Source organism: Gymnodraco acuticeps, unplaced genomic scaffold, assembly GCF_902827175.1.
Source record: "Gymnodraco acuticeps unplaced genomic scaffold, fGymAcu1.1, whole genome shotgun sequence".
Classification (NCBI taxonomy): Eukaryota; Metazoa; Chordata; class Actinopteri; order Perciformes; family Bathydraconidae; genus Gymnodraco; species Gymnodraco acuticeps.
The window spans coordinates 2,253,764-2,276,882 of record NW_022992150.1 but is presented as its reverse complement, the minus strand read 5'-3'; the positions used below and the strand labels follow the sequence as shown (position 1 = coordinate 2,276,882).

The 23,119-nt window shown below is 41.8% G+C and overlaps 1 protein-coding gene across 2 annotated transcripts; it reads left to right on the top strand.

The window, feature by feature from the left end:
• Positions 1-1,663: 1,663 nt before the first annotated feature.
• Positions 1,664-20,005, top strand: LOC117538423 (gap junction delta-2 protein-like). Of its 2 annotated transcripts, XM_034204098.1 has the most exons (3): positions 1,664-2,998; positions 4,721-4,777; positions 17,543-20,005. In XM_034204098.1, the coding sequence occupies exons 1-3, from the start codon at positions 2,928-2,930 to the stop codon at positions 18,405-18,407; spliced, it is 993 nt and encodes a 330-aa protein (XP_034059989.1). In that variant the 5' UTR covers positions 1,664-2,927; the 3' UTR covers positions 18,408-20,005. The 2 variants fall into 2 exon arrangements, with proteins under 2 accessions (XP_034059989.1, XP_034059990.1); XM_034204099.1 differs by lacking the exon at positions 4,721-4,777.
• Positions 20,006-23,119: the final 3,114 nt, after the last annotated feature.

Here is a 23,119-nt window from a genome sequence, read left to right as displayed (position 1 = left end):
TAAAAATATATATATTAAAGTACCACTTATTTTTCCATTGATGTTATTAATCATGCTGCTGCTTTACAATTGTTTGAGTACAGTATGTGTGTTTTTTTGCATGCTAGACGCTGGCTGTTCTAGGTCACTGCCGACACACCTGCGCTTCTTTCTCTCACTCATGTGCTATCCAGCTCTGAACTCTCCTCTCCAAGAGCTGGCTGGCTGATGCGAGTGCTTCAGCTGCTCTGCTGGTGAACCCAAGCCTCGCCAAACGAGTGCCCTCACACTCCACTGCACCGCCCCCCCCTCCCTGCTCTCCCCAACAGCACTCCTCCTACCATATGTCCTTGGTGAGGGAAAGACCCCAAGTCCCCTCGCAGAAGATGCTGAACTAACAAAATCCTCTTTTGCTCTGTCTCCCCCACTCAGTCCTTTTATCCCACACACACAGATGCAGAGGGATTTTGCATTTCTTCATGCACACACAACTAGATAGATCGATTACACACTAATGCACAGTAGAGGTTGTTGTGTAGAGCTGTGAGTGTGAATTTGCCCACCTTGATGCTTGTTGTTTTCAGAAATAACACAGCACATCTTTGAGGATGTTGAATTTGTATCAAATGTTTCCAAATCGCCCCAAAGGCATTCATCTTATTCAGCAACAAAAAATCTGTCAGCTAAAAAAGCATGTCATGCACAATCAAAGGAGTATGACTAAAAGGAATTGCAGCACAAATGAATTGAACTTGTCACCCCAAGCCATGACTTCATTCTAGTGTGCTGGTCTCATGTCATGCCACTGCATCATTTACTTGACTCAGTCTTCTAGATGGGGAAAACTTGCTGTGACTCACAACCTGGAGGGGAACAAAACCCTATGTTTGTTTTATTTTCCCGTTTGTGTATTTCCTGGTGTCTTAGATGGAGATGCACATGAATTTGTCTAGGTGTGTGAGCATGTTACTAACACTCTATACATCTGCCTTTATCTCTCTGTGTAATGGAGGGAGACCATCCCGCTTCCACACCACCTTAATATAAATCTAATGAATGCAGCTTTCAATGTCACAGCAAAGTACAATACAGCGCTCATCTCTCCTGAGAGGGGAGAGGGAGCACGGGGGATGTAATGGAGGATGGGGGAAATGGACAGAATGAGGCACTGATATAGAAGATGAGGAGAGGAAAAACAGGACGGGCGTGAGGGTTAGGTCAGGGTAAAATAGGTGTGTTGTCCTCCCTTATACATTGAGATGGAGAAAGGGAGGAGACAGATGGGGGATGGGGTGGAGCAAAGCCACAATTCCCCGGTAACCCTCCTCCTGGAAGCATGGGCCGGATGGTCTATGACAATGAGTGGGGAAAGAGGGGAAGAGGTTTATTGACTACGGGAAACACCACCAGGCTTACAGACTGAAAACAAAGGATTAAAGGGGAGACGGGGCATGAAGCACGCTTAGATCTCAAATGCCCTTTTTTCTGTGCAACATCAGGCAGGAACAGACACAGCAGTACGGTGGGAGGCATTCTTGCAAGCATAAGTAAAGCAGCGAGCAGGGTAGCAATCCAAGCACATTTGCCAGAGGAGGGAGGGTGGGAGGGAGGAAAGCAGGGAGAGAGAGCAGATCTATGAGAAGAAGAGGGGGGGGTGTTGCATGCTCGCAGAGTGTGACAGAGATAGAGCGATTCCATGAGCGAGAAAGAGACACAGAGAAAGAGAGGGAGAGCACAAAGCAGAGATGGGGACCGAGCACTGAGATAGGGGGAGTTGGTAGGACTGAGATTTGCACACAAACGTGAGTAAAGGAGAGGAAGGAGGAAGAGCGGGGAGGTTGAAGGAGAGCAGGAGGAGGAGGGAAGAGAGGGATGCAAGATGATGGAGCCCAGAAATAGTCATCACAGGACAGCTTTTCATCCCCGCTCTCTGCGGCAGACATGACTCTGGGCACTGGACTGTGCAGACATTAGCCAGGGGGACAACACAGGACAGCAGGTCTGCAGCACACTGCCTTGGTTCAGCCTCACTGGATGCAGCAAGGCAGCTGATTTATTACTGAGAGGCTGGGTGGCAGTGTGTGTGTGTGTGTATGCAGGTTTTTATGGGTCCTTGTAGCGCTCAGGGCTGTGGGAGCGACCATTCCTCCAGTCGTAAAATGACATTCAGCAGGCAGGAGCTTCGTGTGCTGGTGTGGATCTGCAGTTCTCAGTAGGAAGTGGAAGAGTGGGATTCCTAGCGGTCCTGGAGTGTGTGTGTGTTTACAGTGCTGTTCACTGAGGTGAGCCAAGGAGGATCAGCTGTATGCAGCGTGTGTGTGTGTGTGTGTTTAGGTTAGAGTAGCAAGGCTGCAGCAAAGGCAAATCTCCTACACAATGCAAGGACAAGCACAGAGCAACACTGATGGCAGGGAGTGCAGGTAGAGCACAAGGAGCGCCCTGGGGGTAGGGTGGAGGACGAAGGCAGGGACAGACAAGGAAGAGGAGAAAAGAGCAAGGGCAGAGGCCAGTGGAACAGAGAGGGTGATCATGGCTGTCATACAGTGAGCTATAGCATATGCTGTAGCGCAGAACAGAGCGGTGCGGCAGGGGGAGGACAAGCATCACCGCGCAGGGGAGGGGGAGAAGGGAAGGAAGAGACTGAGGGAAAGAGGAGGGGGAGGCAATCAGCTCAGCACCTCTCCTCCACCAGGAGGAGAAGCACAGCGGGACAGGCCCAGGAAAAGACACTCATTCTCACACACACAGTCAAAGACAAGCGGCCAGGTCAACGTGTAGAGGTAAAAAAGGAGCTGGTCCTGGGACGGGGGTCGGGTGCACCCCCGCTGGTCCAGAAGGTCCACAAGAGCGCAGGCTGGTCCTGAGAAGAAGTAGAAGTCCTTCGGAGGAAGAGGGGTTGGCTCCCCAGATCCTGTTTCTTCTGAGAGCCCTGCCACCTCTCCATCACCATGGGGGAATGGACCATTTTGGAGAGGCTGCTGGAGGCGGCTGTCCAGCAGCACTCTACCATGATCGGAAGGTAAGGCTCTGATGAGTTTTGTGTGTAAAGGTTATATTGTCTGGTTCTGTTTATACTGATAAGCTGGGTGTCTTAATGTATGTTTTCTGTATCAGTTGATGAATCCCCCTCCTCAGGCTTGTCCCAGTGCTCTCCTCTGTTCTACAGTCCCCCACAGTCATCACTGCCTCCCCCGTCCTTTCCTCCCCCATGCTCTCCTCACCGTTACCCTCCACAACCATCATTAGTTAAGAGATAAACTAATTGCATATAATCGATATCAGGCTTTACTGGGCATTATGGTTAATTCTGAGAGGTTCTTGTGCTGATACTACCTAATAGCCCAGCTATTGATGGATAACGCTTGATGCTGTTGGCCACAGACCAATAGGACAGAAGGAGGAGAGGGGAGTGGGGGGGAGGAGAGCAGAGGTGCAGAAGATGAAAGGATGATGAGCAAGCAGGTGTGGAAGGCAGAATCAAAGGGGAAGTAAATGGCTCTGAACTCTGTGTGAACTTGGGACAAAAAACACAAGTTTATTCGATTTGTTCTTAACAGCAGACAATTATTTGCATCGTATAGTAAAAAAAGTCTGATTTGATCTTTTCTCATATTTTGTGTGAGAATGGTTTGTGGCGGAGGGTTGAACAGATGAGCTTTTAGTTTGATTAGCAGTGGAGACAGGCCATGGAGACATGCTGTACAATCTGTGTGAAAAATGTGTACCACATCATCTCTGTGTGATAATTAACTGCAAAAGTGGATTTTTTCCACCCGTTAAGCACAATTCAAATGTCATGCTGGGATGCTCATTTGGTTGATAAGTGGTTTAGCCTGTGAAACCCGGATGTATAGATTTGTAATTAGAAAATGACTGATCAGAACAAAAATCATGAAATGAAAGACTATCAATTTGACTGCACTGCTGTGCTCATTAACCCGACCCAGGTAGTTCGCAACAAGGGCATGGCCTAACCTTCTCTCTGCTCCAGCGGATTGGTGTGTGTGTGTGTGTGCGTGTGGGTTTGTTGCTCTTTGTGTAGATTATTTGGCTCATGCCTTTATTGACTACATTAGCACTGTGTGCACAAAACTATTAAACTATGTCTATATAGAGACATTGTAACTGCATCAGAGCAACAGAGATGATGTGAGCCGCATTATAGCAAAACGTTTGTTGATCAGGGATCTGAAGCCATTTGTGATGGAGATTTTCCTTCCATTCAAACACTATACCAAGTAATTTCAATGGGTTCTTCTTCTGTGGTTGAAAATGCCTTATACAATGAAATCACCTGGTTTAGTCCTCATGTGGAATGAAAACCTGCGTACAGTCGAGCATGTTGACTTGATTTAAAGATGCATTAAGCAATATTTTGTGCCATTAATTATACGACTCCCTCCTGCTTATGGTGTTGGTAGTATTGCCGGTATCCTTGGGAATCAACATCTCACCAGGAAGCTACACAGCTTTCGACCCTTTTCCACTCATTGTTTTGGTTTCTGGAACGACATACAAAACTACGTTGGCTCTGACTGTGGGCAGCTGCTCCCAACACAGGCCTAAAACAAGCTAATTGTATGCTAACTGCCCAGCGCTAAAAGGCAAAGAGCCGAAGTAACTTGTGAAGAAACTAGAACATATAGCAATCCAAAAAGAGACAGATATATATATATATCTCATGCGCCGGAAGACCAAACAAGGGCTAAACGGCAGTGAATATTGGAATTACATTCAACAGGTGGCCAGAAAAAGGAGACCAAAGGGATGTTCGTGTTGCTCTGTTTCTGCTGGATTTGTAAGTAGGCAACTGTTTGCTAACATGTTAGCCATAACAACTTCATAAGCTAATTGCTAACTGTTGTGAACTTGTTCTGGAGTCTTTCCGCCCCCGAGTGGTCAAAAATTACTTAATGCAGCTTTAAAATCAATTCCTGGCAGCTAAATCAGTAAAACCCTGGGCACAGGGTAAAACGAATCCTGACAATCAATCTTTGGATGATTCAATGATGTAAGCCACCTACAATTTTTCAGAGGCACAGATGCAACTCTCAATTTGTCTGTTACCTCTCTCAAAAGTCATAAACACTCTGATGATGTAATGGCTTCCTTTTATATGCTTAATTTGAGCTATTGGTTGATCATACACGTCACTGGTTGAAGACTAAAAAGGGTTCCTTGAATCCCTAAAACATATTAACTCCAATTAGCAGTCATTTGTTTTAGATTAATCCTTTGTGCACCCGTTTTTCATACAATATGATCTTCTAGATTATTAACCTGCTGAGTCCAACTTCCAAATTCACATTACATTAAATGCTAATTTGATATTATGAACCAATAAAGTAGTTCCCTCATATAGTAATTTGTTTTTGTGATGCCCAGGACACCAGCTACAAGCTCCTTTGCTGAATACAGTGAACTGCTCTGTAAATGATACCTTTGTGTTTTGGCTTCCCTCAGACTGTGTTTGTCCTACAAGGATCGGTAGTTGACCCTAGGGCATTAGCTGTAACATTAGCTTCTTTCCAATGAGGTTCCCTCTTTCTACTCTGCTTGTCTGTTGTATGCGAGTCAAGAAGCATTGTCTATACAACCACTTTGTACAGTTTTATGTGAGTATTTCAGGCTGTAGATCCCTTAATTTGTTTTACCATTGTCAAGCAGATCTTTATGTTATCCCAGTAAGCTAACTTGTTTGCAGGAAACATCAATAGCCTACAAGTATACAAGAATTCTTATGCAGTTTGGTGGGTTAGGGTGTAGCAATGGTGTTTTCGATCTTGGCTTTTTTACCTGGAGCTAGACATTTTTAAACATAAGACATTCTTAGCAATAACACAAAAAACTACTTAAGATAAAGACTTGATTCCTAATCCTAAGCATGTGTCTGCATGGTCAGGAAATTAATGACACATTTAAATGATCAGAATGATGTTTTTGGATGTACCAGCAAGTTGGAGAATTGTTCACCACTGGCACAGTTTTGTGCTGTAAAGATGCCTCCTAGATTGTTAATGAGCAACTCCACACTAAATCATGTATGGAGCCAAAACTGTTGCACTGACCTCTATGGGTTGAAAGGTTCAAGTCTGTTGCACCACTGACCACACCCAACAACCCAGTTGGGTGTGGTCAGGTGTGGTCTGTTGCACTTGTGAACACAACCAACTGCGATGTAAAGTTGCACTGTTGTGCACTGTGAAGTCCTGCACTTCACAGGTTGTGGCCGGAGCATGCAGCAAACGCTAGATGGCATCACATGTACTACGTTTCAGCCTGTGTTTAGTTTCTTTGAAAGAGATGCATGTGTGCGCTTGCAACAATGCCGTTCCAAAGATCAGAACAGTGATGTCTCCCCATGGCTGAAAGGTCTCCCCTGCATTACAACTTTGGAACATGGTTGCATGTCAGTCATCTGTTTGAGTGACTACTCTCTTATAACATGAGGAGGTTGGAGCTCCACCATTAGACTCTGTCAGATCGCATTGTTGGATGTCTAGACTGTCTAATCCAGCTACAATTAAGCTGTTTCTTAATTGTAGGTTTTAAGCTAACCTATGCCCTGGCATAGGATAGATAATTATCCTAGGCATACGTAACAGTGTTAAAAATAGAGACGGCCGGTCTCTAAGCAGTGGCATAGGTTAGCTTAATTATGGTCTTTGAAAGAGACAAAGAAATTGAGAGTTGCTTCTGTGCTTCTGACTAACACAGGTGGCTTGCATATTATGACTCATTCAATGTGTGTGTATTGTGATTTCCATACGCCTGACTTCTAACTGGACAATGTACAGCGTGTGCATGGATAACCAATGACTGTAATAAAGAAATCATTGTCAAGGCTGCATCTCCAGCCCAAACTAAATGTGTATATCACAGTTATAACGGCCTTTGGGCCTTGAGCATTACATTACTAACACTTCAGTTTGGCCTGTAAAGTGTCTCAATGTAGATCACTAGGTGTGATAATAATAAATACAAAAAATAAGTTTCTGCTTTTGATCAACAGAGGTAGTAACCTGCTAAATGGTGAGGACACACCCAGGTTAAAGATATACTTGCATTTTATAAGAACAACTTCAAAACGATGTGTGGGTTTATTCTAGCAGAACTTGAAGTGGACCATACTCTTGCTTGCATATTTCTACACATTTTCATCCGCATAGACTGTGTGTTGACTGAGTTTCAAAGCAGCATGTTGCTTCAACTTCAGATGAATACACTTTTTATAAACATCTATTTACCTATTTGTGTTACCAAAGTGAATAAAGGACTTATTGATGTGCTGAAGATACACTGATATACGTGTGTAATATATAACACCAGCAGCCTTGATAATGTTTGCAGTTTATTTGATGTTGTTCACATTATGACTTATTTAGTACGGCAAATACATTCAACAACAGGTTTGCAACAAAGGTCTGGTGTGGCACTTTGGATAGGAGTCTTGTATAAATAGGCAAGTCTTGTTTCTTCAATTCAATTGTGCAATTCCTTTTTACATTACATTGCTTATTAGACTGGTATTTAAAAGAACATGACATAATGAATGGACTTGTTTAATCCAATGGGATAAAACCGACTGCTTGTATATTTTGTCGACCCGCCAGATACAGAACGTTTTTTCACACATCAATGCAAACAACTCAATGATAAGGTCATTCGTTTGGCTTCTAGGATAATCGAACCAGGTAGACCTGAGATGATTTTTTTCTTCTGACATACATGGTTATTGATCTTTAAGCCGGACTACCCTAAATACTGTGTGTTCAAATCTGATATGTGACATCATTCTGTGATGCTTATTTCTTATTCATGGCGATAACATGTATTATACACAACCCATTACATATTTGCTTCTTCACATGCCGTGCTCAGGTGTTCTGCAGACATCAGGTGTGCTCTTGTGTGTGTTCTACCATGAGGTGACGAGGCCTTTGGGTTTGAGTTAAACACATTGCAGGTAGGATGAAAGGAAGAAAGGAAGGAAGTGTGTTGTGCATCTTCCTCTATACTGCAATGCTGTAGTGAGGCCAGTGCCAAAGACAAGTAGAGCGCAGAAAAAAAAGACAAGAGGCAGAGATAATGTAGCACCAGAGTGATCTAAGGAAGATCAAATACTAAAGCCTGCCGGATGGAAGGATCGAAAGGACAGGATTTGAGCTGTAGAACAAAAAAGGATACAGAGGAGGGGGTAGGGAGGGGAGTAGGAGCCGGAGAAAGGAAGAGACGTTTTTCCTCTGCAGAGGTTCAATGCTGCGAATCTGTGTCAGAGCTCCTTTCGCTGACTGACCCTGCTGCTGAGGAAACGGTCTGCACTCAATATGTGTCCTCTGCATTGATGAGGGCTTCTAAAAATACACAAGACCTTAGTGTCATTTTAATTTCACATGTATCTTAATGTAACGCTCTAACTGTAGCTCTTATAACAGTTCAGCACAATGAGAAATGACATGCAATGTTCAGCATCCTTGCAAACACAGCAGTGCAGCATTGGCTGAATAAACACCACCTGTAAGGTCTGCTGTTAAAGGTGTAATGAGCTCATCCTGTATGTGGCATTACCCTCGTGTATATGGCAATAGTTTCAATCAGACATTGGGTCATATTTAATTAATTTACTCAATAATAATCTGTATCCATTTACCTGTTATTTGTTGTTCCTGCGGAGAGAGACAGATCTATTATTCACCATCTATCACTCCTCACCCTAGCATTATAAGTACTTCATAAAATCGTAATACATGTTATGAGACCCCTTGTTGCAACTGATGTCAAGTCATTCATTAATAATGTATTCAGATTTGTCCAGCCTTTTAATGTAATGGATAAAGTGGTGTACAAAGTACTTTGGTAAAAACAACAGGACTTGAATTGACAGTCTGAAAGGTTTGATACAACCAAATATATCTTCATCCTTGTGTTCCGGCTCTAAAAGCAAAATAAAGACAACAGCCTGCCTAAAAGTGGTTCACTCCTGTAGTGCCCGTGCACATATTTGTATTATCTCTCCACTTTGCCTAAATAGGTCAGGATACCCACAAGAAGGAGGTACCCTGCTTTGAGAAGGGCACCATACAAAAATAATGTAAAATGTAGGAACGCTCTGCTTTAATTCAGGGCATCATCCTGTCTGAACCAGAATATATTTCATGTTTCATTAATGATAAACCTCCTGGAGGAAATCTATTCTGTCTTTGTGTTGCAAAGCAGACAAATGTGGAAGCAATACTTCAGCTTTTGAAAGGATTAGTTATCCATCATCCTCGGGCGAGGAGCGGCACTGTCTCTCAAATTAAACCATTTCTCTGCACATCTAGTTGTCATTAGTTTATTTGTGTAGAAATCCCTGCTGTTGAATGTTATTGATTGTTCCGTTCGACAGGGGGATTTTTGCCGGTAAAGCTGAGCTCAGCTCTCATTCAGCGCAGGCTATTATTCATCTCAGCACCATATTGATGGTGTGTGTATGAGCTTTACCGGGCGTGTAATGCTTTCCTATGCATAGCTTAAATGTCCTTTATTGCAACGATTTCCCTACGTGTTGGATTCACTTAATTAGGGTTGGAAAGGATTTTCTTGCTTTTAAGCCGTTTTTTAGATACCTAGAAACTTATATACCCAGATGTACAGTACCATGTGTTTGAGAATAATTGATGGCTCTATTTGACTATTTTCTCTACAGAGATATGGTCAGATATTGTAAAGCTCTGCAGGTTTGTAGTAATGAACAATACATAATTAATGTAGTCCAATGAAGACCAATCCTTGTGTCAGAGAATCAAATGCAATGATAGATTTTGTATTTATTTAGACAAAATAAATGTCAATTTGAAATGTAAAGAGAATGTAAGGGAATCTGAACAACTTCTTTATGTTGCATTCACAATGAAAAAAATATATTTTCAATGTATGTAGCAGTTCATTAAGATTTAGAATGGGATTTAATTACAATAAGATATCTTCATAATGTAAGTACATAGTACATCAAGGAATTCCAGTATTAAAAGGTGTCCCAATGGGTTTATTTATCAATGAGACCTCTTTTCTTTACATTCTTGTTTGTGTGCTTTTCATTGTCAGAGTGGATCAATCATTTGATTTATATTGTATACTCAACTTTAGATCAGGATAGGTGGAAAATCAATAAAGGAATGATGGAATTAAACACATCTAACTCAATTTATGTTGCAACTCAGAAAAAAGCTCTAGCAACAATTATGAGCCACAACCAGGTTGCATAAATATGAAGAATTTTCCAAAAGTTGACCAAAGCCCAGAGAAGCAGGTGATGAGACACATATTCAAAGCTTTATTCAGAACAAGAACAATTGTAAACCTTTCACATTAATGTCAAGTGGGATTTCCTTTCTTGATTTATCCACCCATGACTTTTCTTCACAAGACCACATTGGGGAATGCCTTTCATGACTTTTAGCCTCACATTCACACCACACAGTATTAACCACAAGTCTTAGAAGCCTGCATCACCTGAGCTGTAACCGTGTTAATAAATCATGACGACACCCCCGCCCGACATGATAAATGGACTGTGAGGTTAGCCATGTAAATTCCAGTTAACCACAACTGAACTTTTACCAGAGAAGCATTTTGCATTCACATCATCTATCGATTGTCTCAGGTGTGATGTATGTGGGTCCTATAGGGTTAACTAACATAATTCAAATAAATCGGCTCTGGTTGGTTACTTGTAACTGCAGGAGGATAGCAATTCCTTTTCAAGAGGTGAACACATGTTAAAGGCCTCAGGAATGATACATTTAAATCTGAATACAGCTCCATTGAAATATTTAAAAGGTAAACTATATTAACAGGAAACATCTTAACATGTTTCCTTGTGAGTCTGTTAGAATCCAAGAGAGAGGGATTTTCTCTTGTCTCATTGTTTCCTGTTAACTACAGACTATGAGTCACTGCAGGTCCGTCCTCAGCAGAGCATAATGCAATGCAGCCACAAGAGGATTACATTTCCTTGAAAATAATGCTTTACTGCAGCTTTAGCTAAAACAAAAGTGCCTATAATAATTCCAGCCCTGTTCAAAGAGAAAATAAGTTTGAGGAAAATACTTTAATGAGTTTAATTTTTATTTAAGAGATGCATGCAGATTAAACTTGGTTTTCATAAAACTTAGATTGTGAGTTAAATGGTTTTACAAACATAAAAAGAGTGGGTTGAATGAAAAAAAACATAGTCTGCTTTTTGTCGTGCTGCAAAACAAATGATTTTCTCTGGGATGAAGCTCAGTCCTCCATCAAAAGCCCAATTAAGTCATCATTTTACGCATCTCTGCAGAACCTTTCTGCAGATAAATATGGTCTAATATTTGACATCGGTGTGAATCTCTTCCTCTGCTTTTATTTTTAAATTTGCGATGCTCATGTAGCTGTCATTGCTGTGAATACTGAACAGCAGCGAAGTGATTTATGGAATATCCTGGAAACGCATATTGATGCAATCAGCAAAAATGTGCTGGTTAGGAAGCAAAGAGGAGTTGCTGATATCATGCATTTGATGGTTTACAAGCTATTCTAGATAGAAAGAATTTAACATAATGTTTGCTTTCCTTAGCTAGAATTGAGATGAAAGGCTAATTTTAAGTGGCATCGAGACAAATGGGAAAAGGGAAGGATGCATCTGGTTTACACTGACATCATCAACACGCACGGTTAGGCTGTGCAGTGAGTTGATTAAAAAGTTGGGTTTGGAATTTCTTCAAACACGATATCCTCCGGCCTTGGGCGATGGTTGTGTTATCTATTTGTTTCAACAAAGGAGTTCTGGTTTTAAAAAAAAAAAGGAAACGGAAGATTTGAGCACTTTAAGGTTTTATCATAACTCAAAACAGCCAAGGTATAATTTAGGCAGTTACCTGTAGCGTCTCCCCCAATTAACTTTCTTTGTCTCCTCCTTTATTCCTGAAAAACAGCTAGAAGTCATTTCCCTCAGAGTTGTTTGAATGAGCAAGTGGGATAATTGCTTTCTGCATTTTCTTCAGGCATTTTACAGTTAAAAGGCCTTTATGATTGTTCAAAAACATCAGAACGGGCCTCTTTATACACGAGTAATGATTATTTAACTCTCAATTAAATATTGCTGATGAGTATTTAGTGACGTAAGTTAACCACCACACTAATGTCTCCGTCAAGACTCTTTGAGGCACCTCGGGCGGTCGCGTGGGCAAGACCTGAAACTATTAAAACAGTTTGAGAGAGGAACAGTAGATGAGGGGGGGGGGGGATGAAATGTCTGCACTCTGATAATTAAGCTGCACAATTTCTATGTCTTTATTCATCATGTGCTGCCATCGGCAATCAGTGGAGCTTATTATTGAGACCTGAAGAATATTTGTAGTGCAGATAATACTGCACTTAGCCAGTCAGAATCCTGTCAGTGTACCTATATGTGCAGACGTGTGTTTGTTGACTCAGTAAAGGGTCATTTATATTCACACTGTGTGCATGTGTGTGTTTGTTTCCCAATGCTGTCCTCGAAGCATTGTTGTCTCTGGAGGCTGGCGACAACAGCTGCTGTATGAATGAACGTACAGTATGTGTGTGTGTGTGTGTGTGTGTGTGCGTGTGTGTGTGTGTGTGCGTGTGTGTGTGCGTGTGTGTGTGTGTGTGTGTGTGTGTGTGTGTGTGTGTGTGTGTGTGTGTGTGTATAAAAGCCTCTGGTCCAGTTGACACACCAGCAGCTAGCCTTACACTATACTCACAATCTCGCAGGTCAATCGGCTACGGATCACTTTGTATAGTCACACCGCAGCCGAGTGTATACGTACTTCCTCTCTGCACCCTATGGAAATAGCAGCTGTGACTGATGCAGCACAAGGAAATTGTGAACATTAGACAAATAACTTTCAAATGTGAGCCCAATCCAGGGATGCAGACTGGATTAATGCTCTTCCGAATTTTATTAAATCTCTGGCGCAGTGTGAGGGATTGAAAAAGTCTCCAAAAATGTGATTAGTCTCAGCTGAAGGGAGAGGAGGCAGACAAATGAGGTGATGAGAGGAGACTGATGTGGGAGATCCTTTACTGGAATTAAATGAACTCTAAGGAACCAAAGCACTAGTGCCTGCGTTTTCTTTTTTAAGTTAAATAAGCTAGTTGTTTTTATATTCTGCCCTAGGATATGATATACTAAATTTCCTGGTATCTTTTTCATCATTTTTTGATGGTGGTTATTGAATATTCTGCAGCTTCAGGCTGTCCTGTCCCAATCTGCTCTGTTGGCTCGTTACTCCGCAGGACTTAAAACACTGATGTTTGCAGATAACCTTCGTCCACTGCTTTCTGCTAATGCAGCAATCTGCCCCGTGCTGATTATCCTGTTATCCAGCAGTATAGCACACACACACACACACACACACACACACACACACACACACACACACACACACACACACACACACACACACACACACACACACACACACACACACACACACACACACACACACACACACACACACACACACACACACACACACACACACACCACACACACACACACACACACACACACACACACACACACACACACACACACACACACACACACACACACACACACACACACACACACACACACACACACACACACACACAATACTTGCACAGTCTTGGAATTTTTAAACGACATAGATCTGACCAACAAACAAGTATAGACAAATAACTGCAGTACAGTGCTTAAGAAAAGTTTTATATCTGAGGGAAGTAAATCTTTAAACTCTTACTGCTGAGGGAGCCGCAGTGGAAACATTGTATGAAATGCAGAGTTGCAGCAATGAGAAAAGGGAGACGGCTGTAAGCTGTTTTGTTGCTAATCCCCACAGTCACAATCATTTACATACATTAGGATGGAGAATTGGGAGTTACATCTTTATCAATTACCAAGTACACTGGTTGTTTTCCATGTGATGAGGCCGTGATAAACTAGGACATTTTTACTTTTGGTTTATGTTAACTTAAGCAGGTTCAGCTGCACTCAATTAAAAGGCTATGCATTTGTAGGTGGTGTCTCTCTGTGGGTGAATACATGGAGCATGTTTTATTTATAGCACCAGCATCTTTATTTTAATGTCATGTAGGGACAAGCGGAGAAAACTTCTTCAAAGTGCTGATGAGGGGTATTTAAACACTGTCTTATTTATATCTTTAGACCCAAAGACCTTTTTCAGTACATCTTTACAACGTGGATTAGTTATATATGCAGTGATTAAGAGGTCTTTATAGACCTGGAGTTTGGATAAAGTCACTAATAGACTGCATTATGGTTTTACTTCTTATATTTATATATCAAAGTTGTGTATAAATAGTGCAACGATATTTATTAGCGGCATAAACTGTGTATTTTCCCTTTTTTGGGGTTCCTGGCAGCTTTATACTTTGACAAAATATAGCTGAAATGTGGTGAAAAAAAGGATACCATGCATGTGGACTATGGAGTTAAAAAGGTGCTACACAAAAACAAAAATGGCTGCTTAGAGAGTCACTAAAGCAAGCTTCAGATAAAGCAGAGTCTTGTGTGGGAATCAGGAAAGGACATAGACAGTGTCCACTGGTAATGAGGAAGTCACTGGTCTGCAAACTGCTTTCCATTCCAGTCCATAAACACATGTGTAAATAACAACACAAGCCATCTGTTATGTCTGTATTTCAAAGAAAGTGATCACGTAGTAGTGGATATATTACTATGACGTGTCCAGTCTCTGTGGAGAGCAGGCAGACTTAGTGACATTTAGGTAATGCTATTATGATGTAGTAATTATCACTGGCACGAGAAGAAGCAGACCCTGAGTAGAAACAGACAAGGGAATGCAGATGTAAACGCTTTCTATCCTATGACTTTTGAATCAGCATCCGGAGCCGCTCTAAACATGAGCTATTTCCGTACAATCCAAACAAGTATTTGCATATAAATGAGCAGTGTGGATTGCCGATTTCTATCTAATTGAGCAGCATGCGTCAGATGATTCCTTGTGGAGCAGAACACTATCAGTGTCAGCCCTTTGGTCAAATCCTCTGCTGTCAAACCACCAGTGAAGGCAGATACATCACAGCAAGGGATCAGAGAGTGACTGGATGTAAATTGCATACATGACCTGTTTTTAACTTCTGGAAAACCAAATTAGCAGGGAGGTTTTGTGTTGTTCTCTGAAACATACTGAAAGCCAGCGTAGCGTATATGCTCACAGCTGCTCCAAGCAGTGACGAGCGGACATGTTTGTCATTTTGCACAACTCACACACATGACTGACTCTCCCTCTTTGTCTCTGTGTCCTCGCGTGTCTGTCATGCTTACACACACACACGTAGGCTCTCGCAGGTGAAGCAGGAATAGTCCTGCAGCGGCGCAATGCTCTATTTTAAGTCGCTAACACGTGTTTCTTTGCTAAACCTCTCACCTTTAAAGAGCTGCCTCCTTAATCGCGTCAATGGAAGACATTTCTTTTTTTACCCCCCAAGGAATAACATCTCTTCCTCCCCTCGTCTACAGATCCTCACCTTTCATTATAATCCGCTGGTTGCTGTGGTAACTGGCCATGGAAATAGGGCGTGGGCATATTAAATGCTACATTATGGAGTCTCATTTGACACAACAACATGAAGAACACTGACCAACTTTTCATCTTTCTGAAAAGCATTACATTACATCGCCTGTTTAAATGCCATTGCCATATGTATCTGCCGAGTGGCTGTAACCCACCTGGGGGCCGCCTCCCATCTTTCTCTGTCCCTCGGTTTGCCCTGGGTGGCCCTCATGTCCTCAGAAACAAGTGTGTTCTAAGTAATTGGCTCCTCCACACAGGGGGCATGCACATCCACTGCATTGTGGCATAAATACCAGGGAGCCCCATGATGTGCAGGCTTTCCTCGCTCATTATAAAGAGCTGACAGTGCAGCCCTAAAGCCCCAGTCCTCCTCCGCAGTGCTCACGCTGGATCGACACCAGGAGATAACAGTACAGCACACCAGTCTCTCAGAGGCCTCTAAAAAGCAGCCGCACTGATCCTCTCCGGATGCTCCAGCCCCTGCACACAACTGCAGCACTGCACTAATGAGCCTCAATGGGAAGATGACACCTGTATGGTTCAGCATTAAGTTGCTAATAATAAGCCTAGCTGTTATTCTATAATCATGGGAACAACAGCCGCCTCTGTATTTTGCCAGATTTGAGGATTCTTTTGGTTTCCGATCTCTTTAAGCGGAAACACCCCTAAGACACGGTTTGGCCCACACATAATATGATACCAGCGAAAAAGAGGTCAAAAAAAGAGTTCATGTGTACAGCGGTTGAATGTTTGATAAATAGCTTTTCAGTAATGATAAGATTCATGATATCATGAGAGGCAGGAATTGATATTATTGAAAAAGTACTTACACTATTCCTTAAAGGGATAACTAAAGATTGTTTAAAGTGGGGTTTTAGGAGGTAGGTTTTCAGAGTAAGTGTATAACCTAAAATAGATGACGGTCGGCATGCCTTCAATTTGAAGCAAAGTACTGCTGTGGAAAGGGGCTGCAGCAAAACCTATTTTAGCATCCTATATGAAAAGCAGACGAAAATAATCCATATCAGTTTAATTGTATAGTCTACCTAGAACCTTTTACTGATTTCACTGAATCCTTTATATCCAGCTGTGGTCTTATCAAAGCTACCAAGCTGTGTCCATGGGAATAAAAACCCTGTAATTTTACCTTGAGGAGTTGTTGCGCTGCTTGATTGGTTAGTAAGTGTGTGTTATTGAGTCTGCAGGCATAGGTAAGATTGTAGATAACGGCTTCCTGTCGACAAGGTCAAACAACAAAAATATTCTTAATAAAGCTTACACAGATCGAGAATTTTGTAAGAATTTCACATGGCAAAAAAAAGTTTGCATCTGCCCCTCTCCACAACAGTTCTTTGCTTAGCTCATGTGTCCTAACTCATATCTGTCTCTCCAAACTGGGTGCATGCCGACCGCAATCTACTATAGGTCATACAACCTCACTTCAAACAATCCAAACTATCCTTTAAAATCAATGAATAGCATGTTCAAGCATGTATGTGCAGACACACACACACAGAAGTGTGCTGATGCTGTACCATTTTAACTCAGCCGTGAAGAGTTAGTATGAAATCCCCTTTTTCTTCTGACAACCCCTCCTGTTTTGTTCTCTTTTGATTAGCGAGCTCATGTGTGCATGCCATCTAGAGCGCATCTCTACCATCCTGTGGTGTTGTTTGTCACAGCAGCTGAGTGATAACTCAGGCAAACACACACACTCACACACTTATGCATGAACATGCACACACACCCAGGAACAAAGTAAGTTACAACACCAGCCCCAAAATGGTTGATTTAGGGTACAACATGATCATAAACAAAGCAGTATCCAATAAGTTGAACCAAGTCTTGCAAACAATTGTCAAAATTATATCCAGAAATCTCCTGAATCTCTGTTCATTTGGTCATTACTAACTGACATTGCCTTTCTCCCTTTCACCCCCTCCCCCTTTCTGCCCTTTCCTTCTCCTTCTGTCTCTCTGCAGGATCCTGCTGACTGTGGTGGTGATTTTCCGTATCCTGATCGTTGGTATTGTGGGGGAGAAGGTGTACGAGGATGAGCAAATCATGTTCATCTGCAACACCATGCAGCCCGGCTGCAACCAGGCCTGTTACGACAAGGCCTTCCCCATCTCGCACATCCGGTACTGGGTCTTCCAGATCATCCTGGTGTGCACGCCGAGCTTGTGCTTCATCACGTATTCTGTCCACCAGTCAGCCAAAGCACGTGACCGAAGCTACGCTCTCCTCCACCCCTACATGGATCATCACGGTCACAGCGGTCACCATGGACGCCATGACCATCACTCCCGCAAACTTCACTCACGCAACATCAACGGCATCCTGATGCACCCTGACAGCGGCAAGGAGGATCACGACTGCCTGGAGGTCAAAGAGATTCCCAACGGACCCCGAGGACTCCCCCAAACACACAAGAGTTCCAAAGTGCGACGGCAGGAGGGCATCTCCCGTTTCTACGTCATCCAGGTGGTGTTCCGCAACTTGCTGGAGATCGGCTTCTTGGCCGGCCAGTACTTCCTGTACGGCTTCAACGTGCCGGGGATGTTTGAGTGTGACCGCTACCCGTGCGTGAAAGAGGTGGAGTGTTACGTGTCTCGTCCCACAGAAAAGACCGTGTTTCTGATCTTTATGTTTGCGGTGAGTGGCGTATGTGTGCTGCTCAACCTGGCTGAGCTCAACCACCTTGGCTGGAGGAAGATAAAGACGGCCATGCGAGGGGTTCAGGCCCGAAGGAAGTCCATCTGTGAAGTGCGGAAGAAGGATGTTTCACACCTGTCCCAGACCCCAAACCTGGGCAGGACCCAGTCTAGTGAGTCAGCCTACGTCTGACAGAGGCCTTTCTGCCTGGGGGCTCAAGGACCTCTTACATTTTGGAGAAGAGCTTTTCCCTGGCCCAGGACCCCCGATCATTAGGGCACAAAACTCACCTCTTCATTATTATTCAGGAGCACACACAGACTCAGTGCAGTCATGATGAAGCATCAATTCACAAAGTAGAGTCTTTGACACTTCAGGAGGGAAGAATTCCCTTCCTAAAAAGGTGACTGTCTCGCTGTATCAAAGCTTACACCTAAAGCTTACATGATGTAGAGTTCTGCTCTGCCTAGGTGACACTAGGAGCCTTCAAAGAACCCAACAGCTAGAACTGAGCAATTACTAATTATAATAAAATACTGTAAAGATAGCCTGAGGTTGAGTTATCTGAAGTTCTTCATTATTTGCCTTTGCTGTAGGTCAGAAATAATCCCCTCATTTTCCAATGATGTGTGCATATGCAAAGGCTTACGCGTGTGCATGCATACGCATGTGTGTGGGGGGGGAAAAAAGCCAATGTCTGACTTAAGTCAGAAAAATGAATGCTAAGCTAATCTGAGCTACTGAGAGAAATATATTGTTATTTTGCATTGTCCATGATTTTCGAGTAAAGTCACTCAGCGGACAAAAAAGCACCTTTTTAAACATGTTCTAAGAAATGTACACACAAACCAACAGCACTCGCAGAAACTGGAACACAATAGTTGTTTTCAGTGTGCCAGGCTTTTTCTTACATATTGTCACTCTTACTCATATTCTTTGTATCACTGGGTGCCAATCAGACAGCAGACTGACATTGCCCGGGAGCTTTTGTTCAAAGTGAGACACATGGTGCTTTGAAGATGAGTTAGATTTACTTTCCAACACTGTGTCATGCACCGCAATGCTCCCGATGCCCGCAAGGCATGCTGTTTACTCTAAGAATACCACTGAAAACAGTCAAGTAAAAGCGTGCCATTGTTTCCACTTTGCTCCTGACGTGTGATCGCTGTCTAAGGGGCTGAATAGAGTTATATAAAGAGTTTTTCAGCTAAAAAGGAAAAAGTATTGTAGTCACAAATATTTTAACGTGTAACCTCAAGCTTTTTTTCACAAGCAGATTTGGTGCCATATTTCAAAGTTACTGTACATAGATGAAATGTAATAGTTACACTTAGCCTTTTCCCTATGCGCTGTAGATGGGCTTCACACGGATGGGGGAGCAGGGGTTCGGGTGGTAATGAAGATTAATCATAGATTGCCAGCTTTAACAATATGTATTATTAATGTGCCCTTTGTTAAGCCCTCGCCCTCTAATGGAGACTATACTTTCCGAAAAAGTCCCCCTCCCTTCCCTCCCTTATGGACTTTGAAAAAGGCATGTTATCGAAGCATTAATAGAATGGATAGATTATGACATGTAACTTAAAAAGAGACTGTTTTATTTATTTGCATCCTGCTCCTGTGAAATGTTATACTCAGCATGCATGAAGATGAAAAATATAAAGAGATATGAACATAGAATCCCGTTGTGGGAATATTGAAGGTGAATACCTGAAAGGCTCCAGAACTGCAGCAATAATAATATATAGTATGTGAAAAAAATGATGTGAATAAATTATTATGCAAACAGAGATTTTGGCTGTGCTGTGTTTAACAAACAAGCGGGAATTAACGTGTAATGCTGCCATTAAGCTTTCATCAGGATGTTGTGAATGTTAAATTACTATACACGCAGTTACACATACCGAAATCTGACCACTGCTGCCGCTAAACTATGAACACAGTGAGAAAATACAAGCAAAAGTCTTTCAAAAGTGTAATCAGCTAAATGTTGTTGAAGTATCAAAAGTGAAAGAATGTGTTAATAGGAAAACAATTCCCTGTGAGTGTATGATTTTATATAATGTTATCTTTAATACAACGTTTTATAATTAGCCTTTTATTGCTGTTCTAATGAACAGGCAATCGGGTAGTAAGAATTCCACCTACATTTCATATTTCCTTTCAAGTAAAGTGGACACAAATTCAGCATTACACACCAAGTTGAGGCAGAGTGGGATAATTAGGTGAGCTCCTTTTTGGGTCTTAAAACACTATTTGGTGTGAGGAAAAATCCCCAAAGATTTGTTATTATTAGTCGAGAGTATTTCAATCTGGTATAGTCATACTTTGGGCTTGAAGCCTATCCATACTGTAATAACAGCACATTTAGATCACTGGTCAAATCAGAGTTAAACAACAGTCAAAGGCAGGACTAATAAACTACAAAAGACACTTTCATTGTGTCTATTAAACCTAAAAGTCTACCATATGATTTACATTTTTTTGTAAATATCTTTAATAATTATCCTGTTAAAATTGATAAGAAATACTTGATTGTGCTTCTTGTAGTTTCTCAGATAGACCAATGTACTATTTTTACTTTTTGGACATTTTTAAAAATAATATAATGAGATGAAAATCAGTAGTCCCAGGTGTCCGAGGGCATAAGGGTTAGTATTCATATTTGTGCTTAGACCCAGATAACACTTTAAGCAAAGGATATTTTATATTTCAGTGGTGGCACAGATGGGTTATAACAGTACTCGGTCAAAGCTACAGTACTTCTTTACGTTTGGTGTACATGGCAGTGTGGTGTTACTGCAATATAAAATATACAGAGGCTTTTCAATGCCGTATATCATACATAGGTATATATTATAGTGCAGCTGCACAGATTGAAAACCCATTTAAACATGTATTATTCAACGCTGAGAAATGATACATCTCTGAGAGCGGCATTAGTTGACTCTCTCAGATTCAGTTTATAAAATATAGATATTTAACATAGTTCCATAATATAAGGGGGGGAGATGTGTGGGGCGGTGAACCTTTTAGTGTTATTAAACCTTGGGCCGTGTCCTGGGGATCACTGAGAGCCTGTGGTGGGATATAGAAGAGGGACCGAAGTGATGGAGATGCATGTTAATAAAGCTGATTGTCTGATAGGATGGAGAGTAATGAATTTCGTCGTTGTTCATTCACTTAAAGGCCAAGCTGTGTTCTTATTGACATGTGGGTAGCCATGATCGACTCTCTGCTGGGTCTGATATACATTCACAACAACAAGCACACACAATGGTCAGTCACACAAGTCAATAAATGCCTAAACAAAAGCATTTTCTGAGGATGAAGTCAGGCCGGTTGCTGTGGTGACAGGAAGACAGTAATGACATTAAGCACCACAGAGACTACAGTATGAAGAGCAGATACAGCAGCTCTGCACCATCTATTGGCCCGTCGCTCCACAGCAGCTCCTCGACCCACAGAGCAATTACAGACTCACTCATGGTGAAAGTTAGACTTATAGCCCACTGTGCTCTTTCTGCTGCTGCAGCACATTAAGCTAACATATAGGTAAGTACAGTTATTACCTGCTAAACTGTTCTTTTGTTTTAAGGAAGGTTAATCTGCACTACTAGACTGGTCTTACAACATAACCTGCAGTATTTTATTCTAATCTATCCTACTGTTTCATTTAGCTATTTTCTTTTAGTTGCATTGTTGGAGGTGCTAAGGACTCAAGATTGTCATTGCCATAACTACACTGTAGCTACTGTGCATATGACAATAAAACCCTTGAATCTTGAATTAGTTGTAAAGTATAGATGAACAGAGCAGAAATAAAATAAAAACTAACATTTAAAAATATTTACCATTTAAAATGTAAAAGCTTGAGCTAGTTCAAGTTTTCCACATTCAGATTACTGTATTGAAAGTTATATTTTTTTAAATAAATATTGTAAAATGGATCATCTTGATGAAGTCACAGTTAAATTAATTTAATGCAGGGTAAACTGTTTGCATTTCACACATTTAGAAATGCATTTTTAATAACCTATGTACATTAGAGGTAAATGTAAACACCTCATGTTCTTCCATCTGGTGCTCAGTACAGCGTAGTTCAAATAACAAACTTTAATAGCTGCCGCCTCCCTCCGCCTTCAGCATAATGACAATACAAGACAGTGTATTGTACTTGTGGTCTGGAGGAGATATGCATGTGTTTCTATATGCTCAGATCACGGTTATTAACAGAGCTGTCACTCAACACCCACATACCCCCACATGTGTGCGCTCGGTACATTTAGCACAGATTCATAACTACAAGTTAAGAGTTAATCTGCTTACTCATGCGTTAAAGCTTGCAAATAAGCTTTCAACCCGCACCGTGTAATTACAGTGAAGGTAGAGGGCGGAATACAAAGTTTAAAATTAGCAGCGGGTCGCATGCGAATAAGAAAAATAACAAAATGTGAAGAAAAACTAGAGACCATCTTGGGGTTGGATCACAAGACTGGTGCCAGGGGTGTAAAGTGAGTGGGCCTCTCCCCCACTTCCTACTCTCCTACTCTATTGCTCACATCAGACCCATCTTCAAACTAAACCTTAGATAGGATCTAAACTAAATACCTGTAAAGTTTCATGACTGCAAGTGGCACGGTTGAATTGCTATTGCGGTGACAAAACTGTCCACAAGCACATAAACAATACAACAACAATAGAATATGGATGGGCAAGCAGGTGCATCCCAACCAATGAGCTGCGTGCTGGACTCAGACCAAAATCATTTCTGCTGTAGTGGATAAGGAAACCTATTCAACCCAGTTATGAGCTATGAGATAATCAACGTTCAACCATCCTTTATACTTTTTTCATTTGCTTTAAATTAGAGTGCCTAAACCCAAAGGTATTTTCTTTTTCTA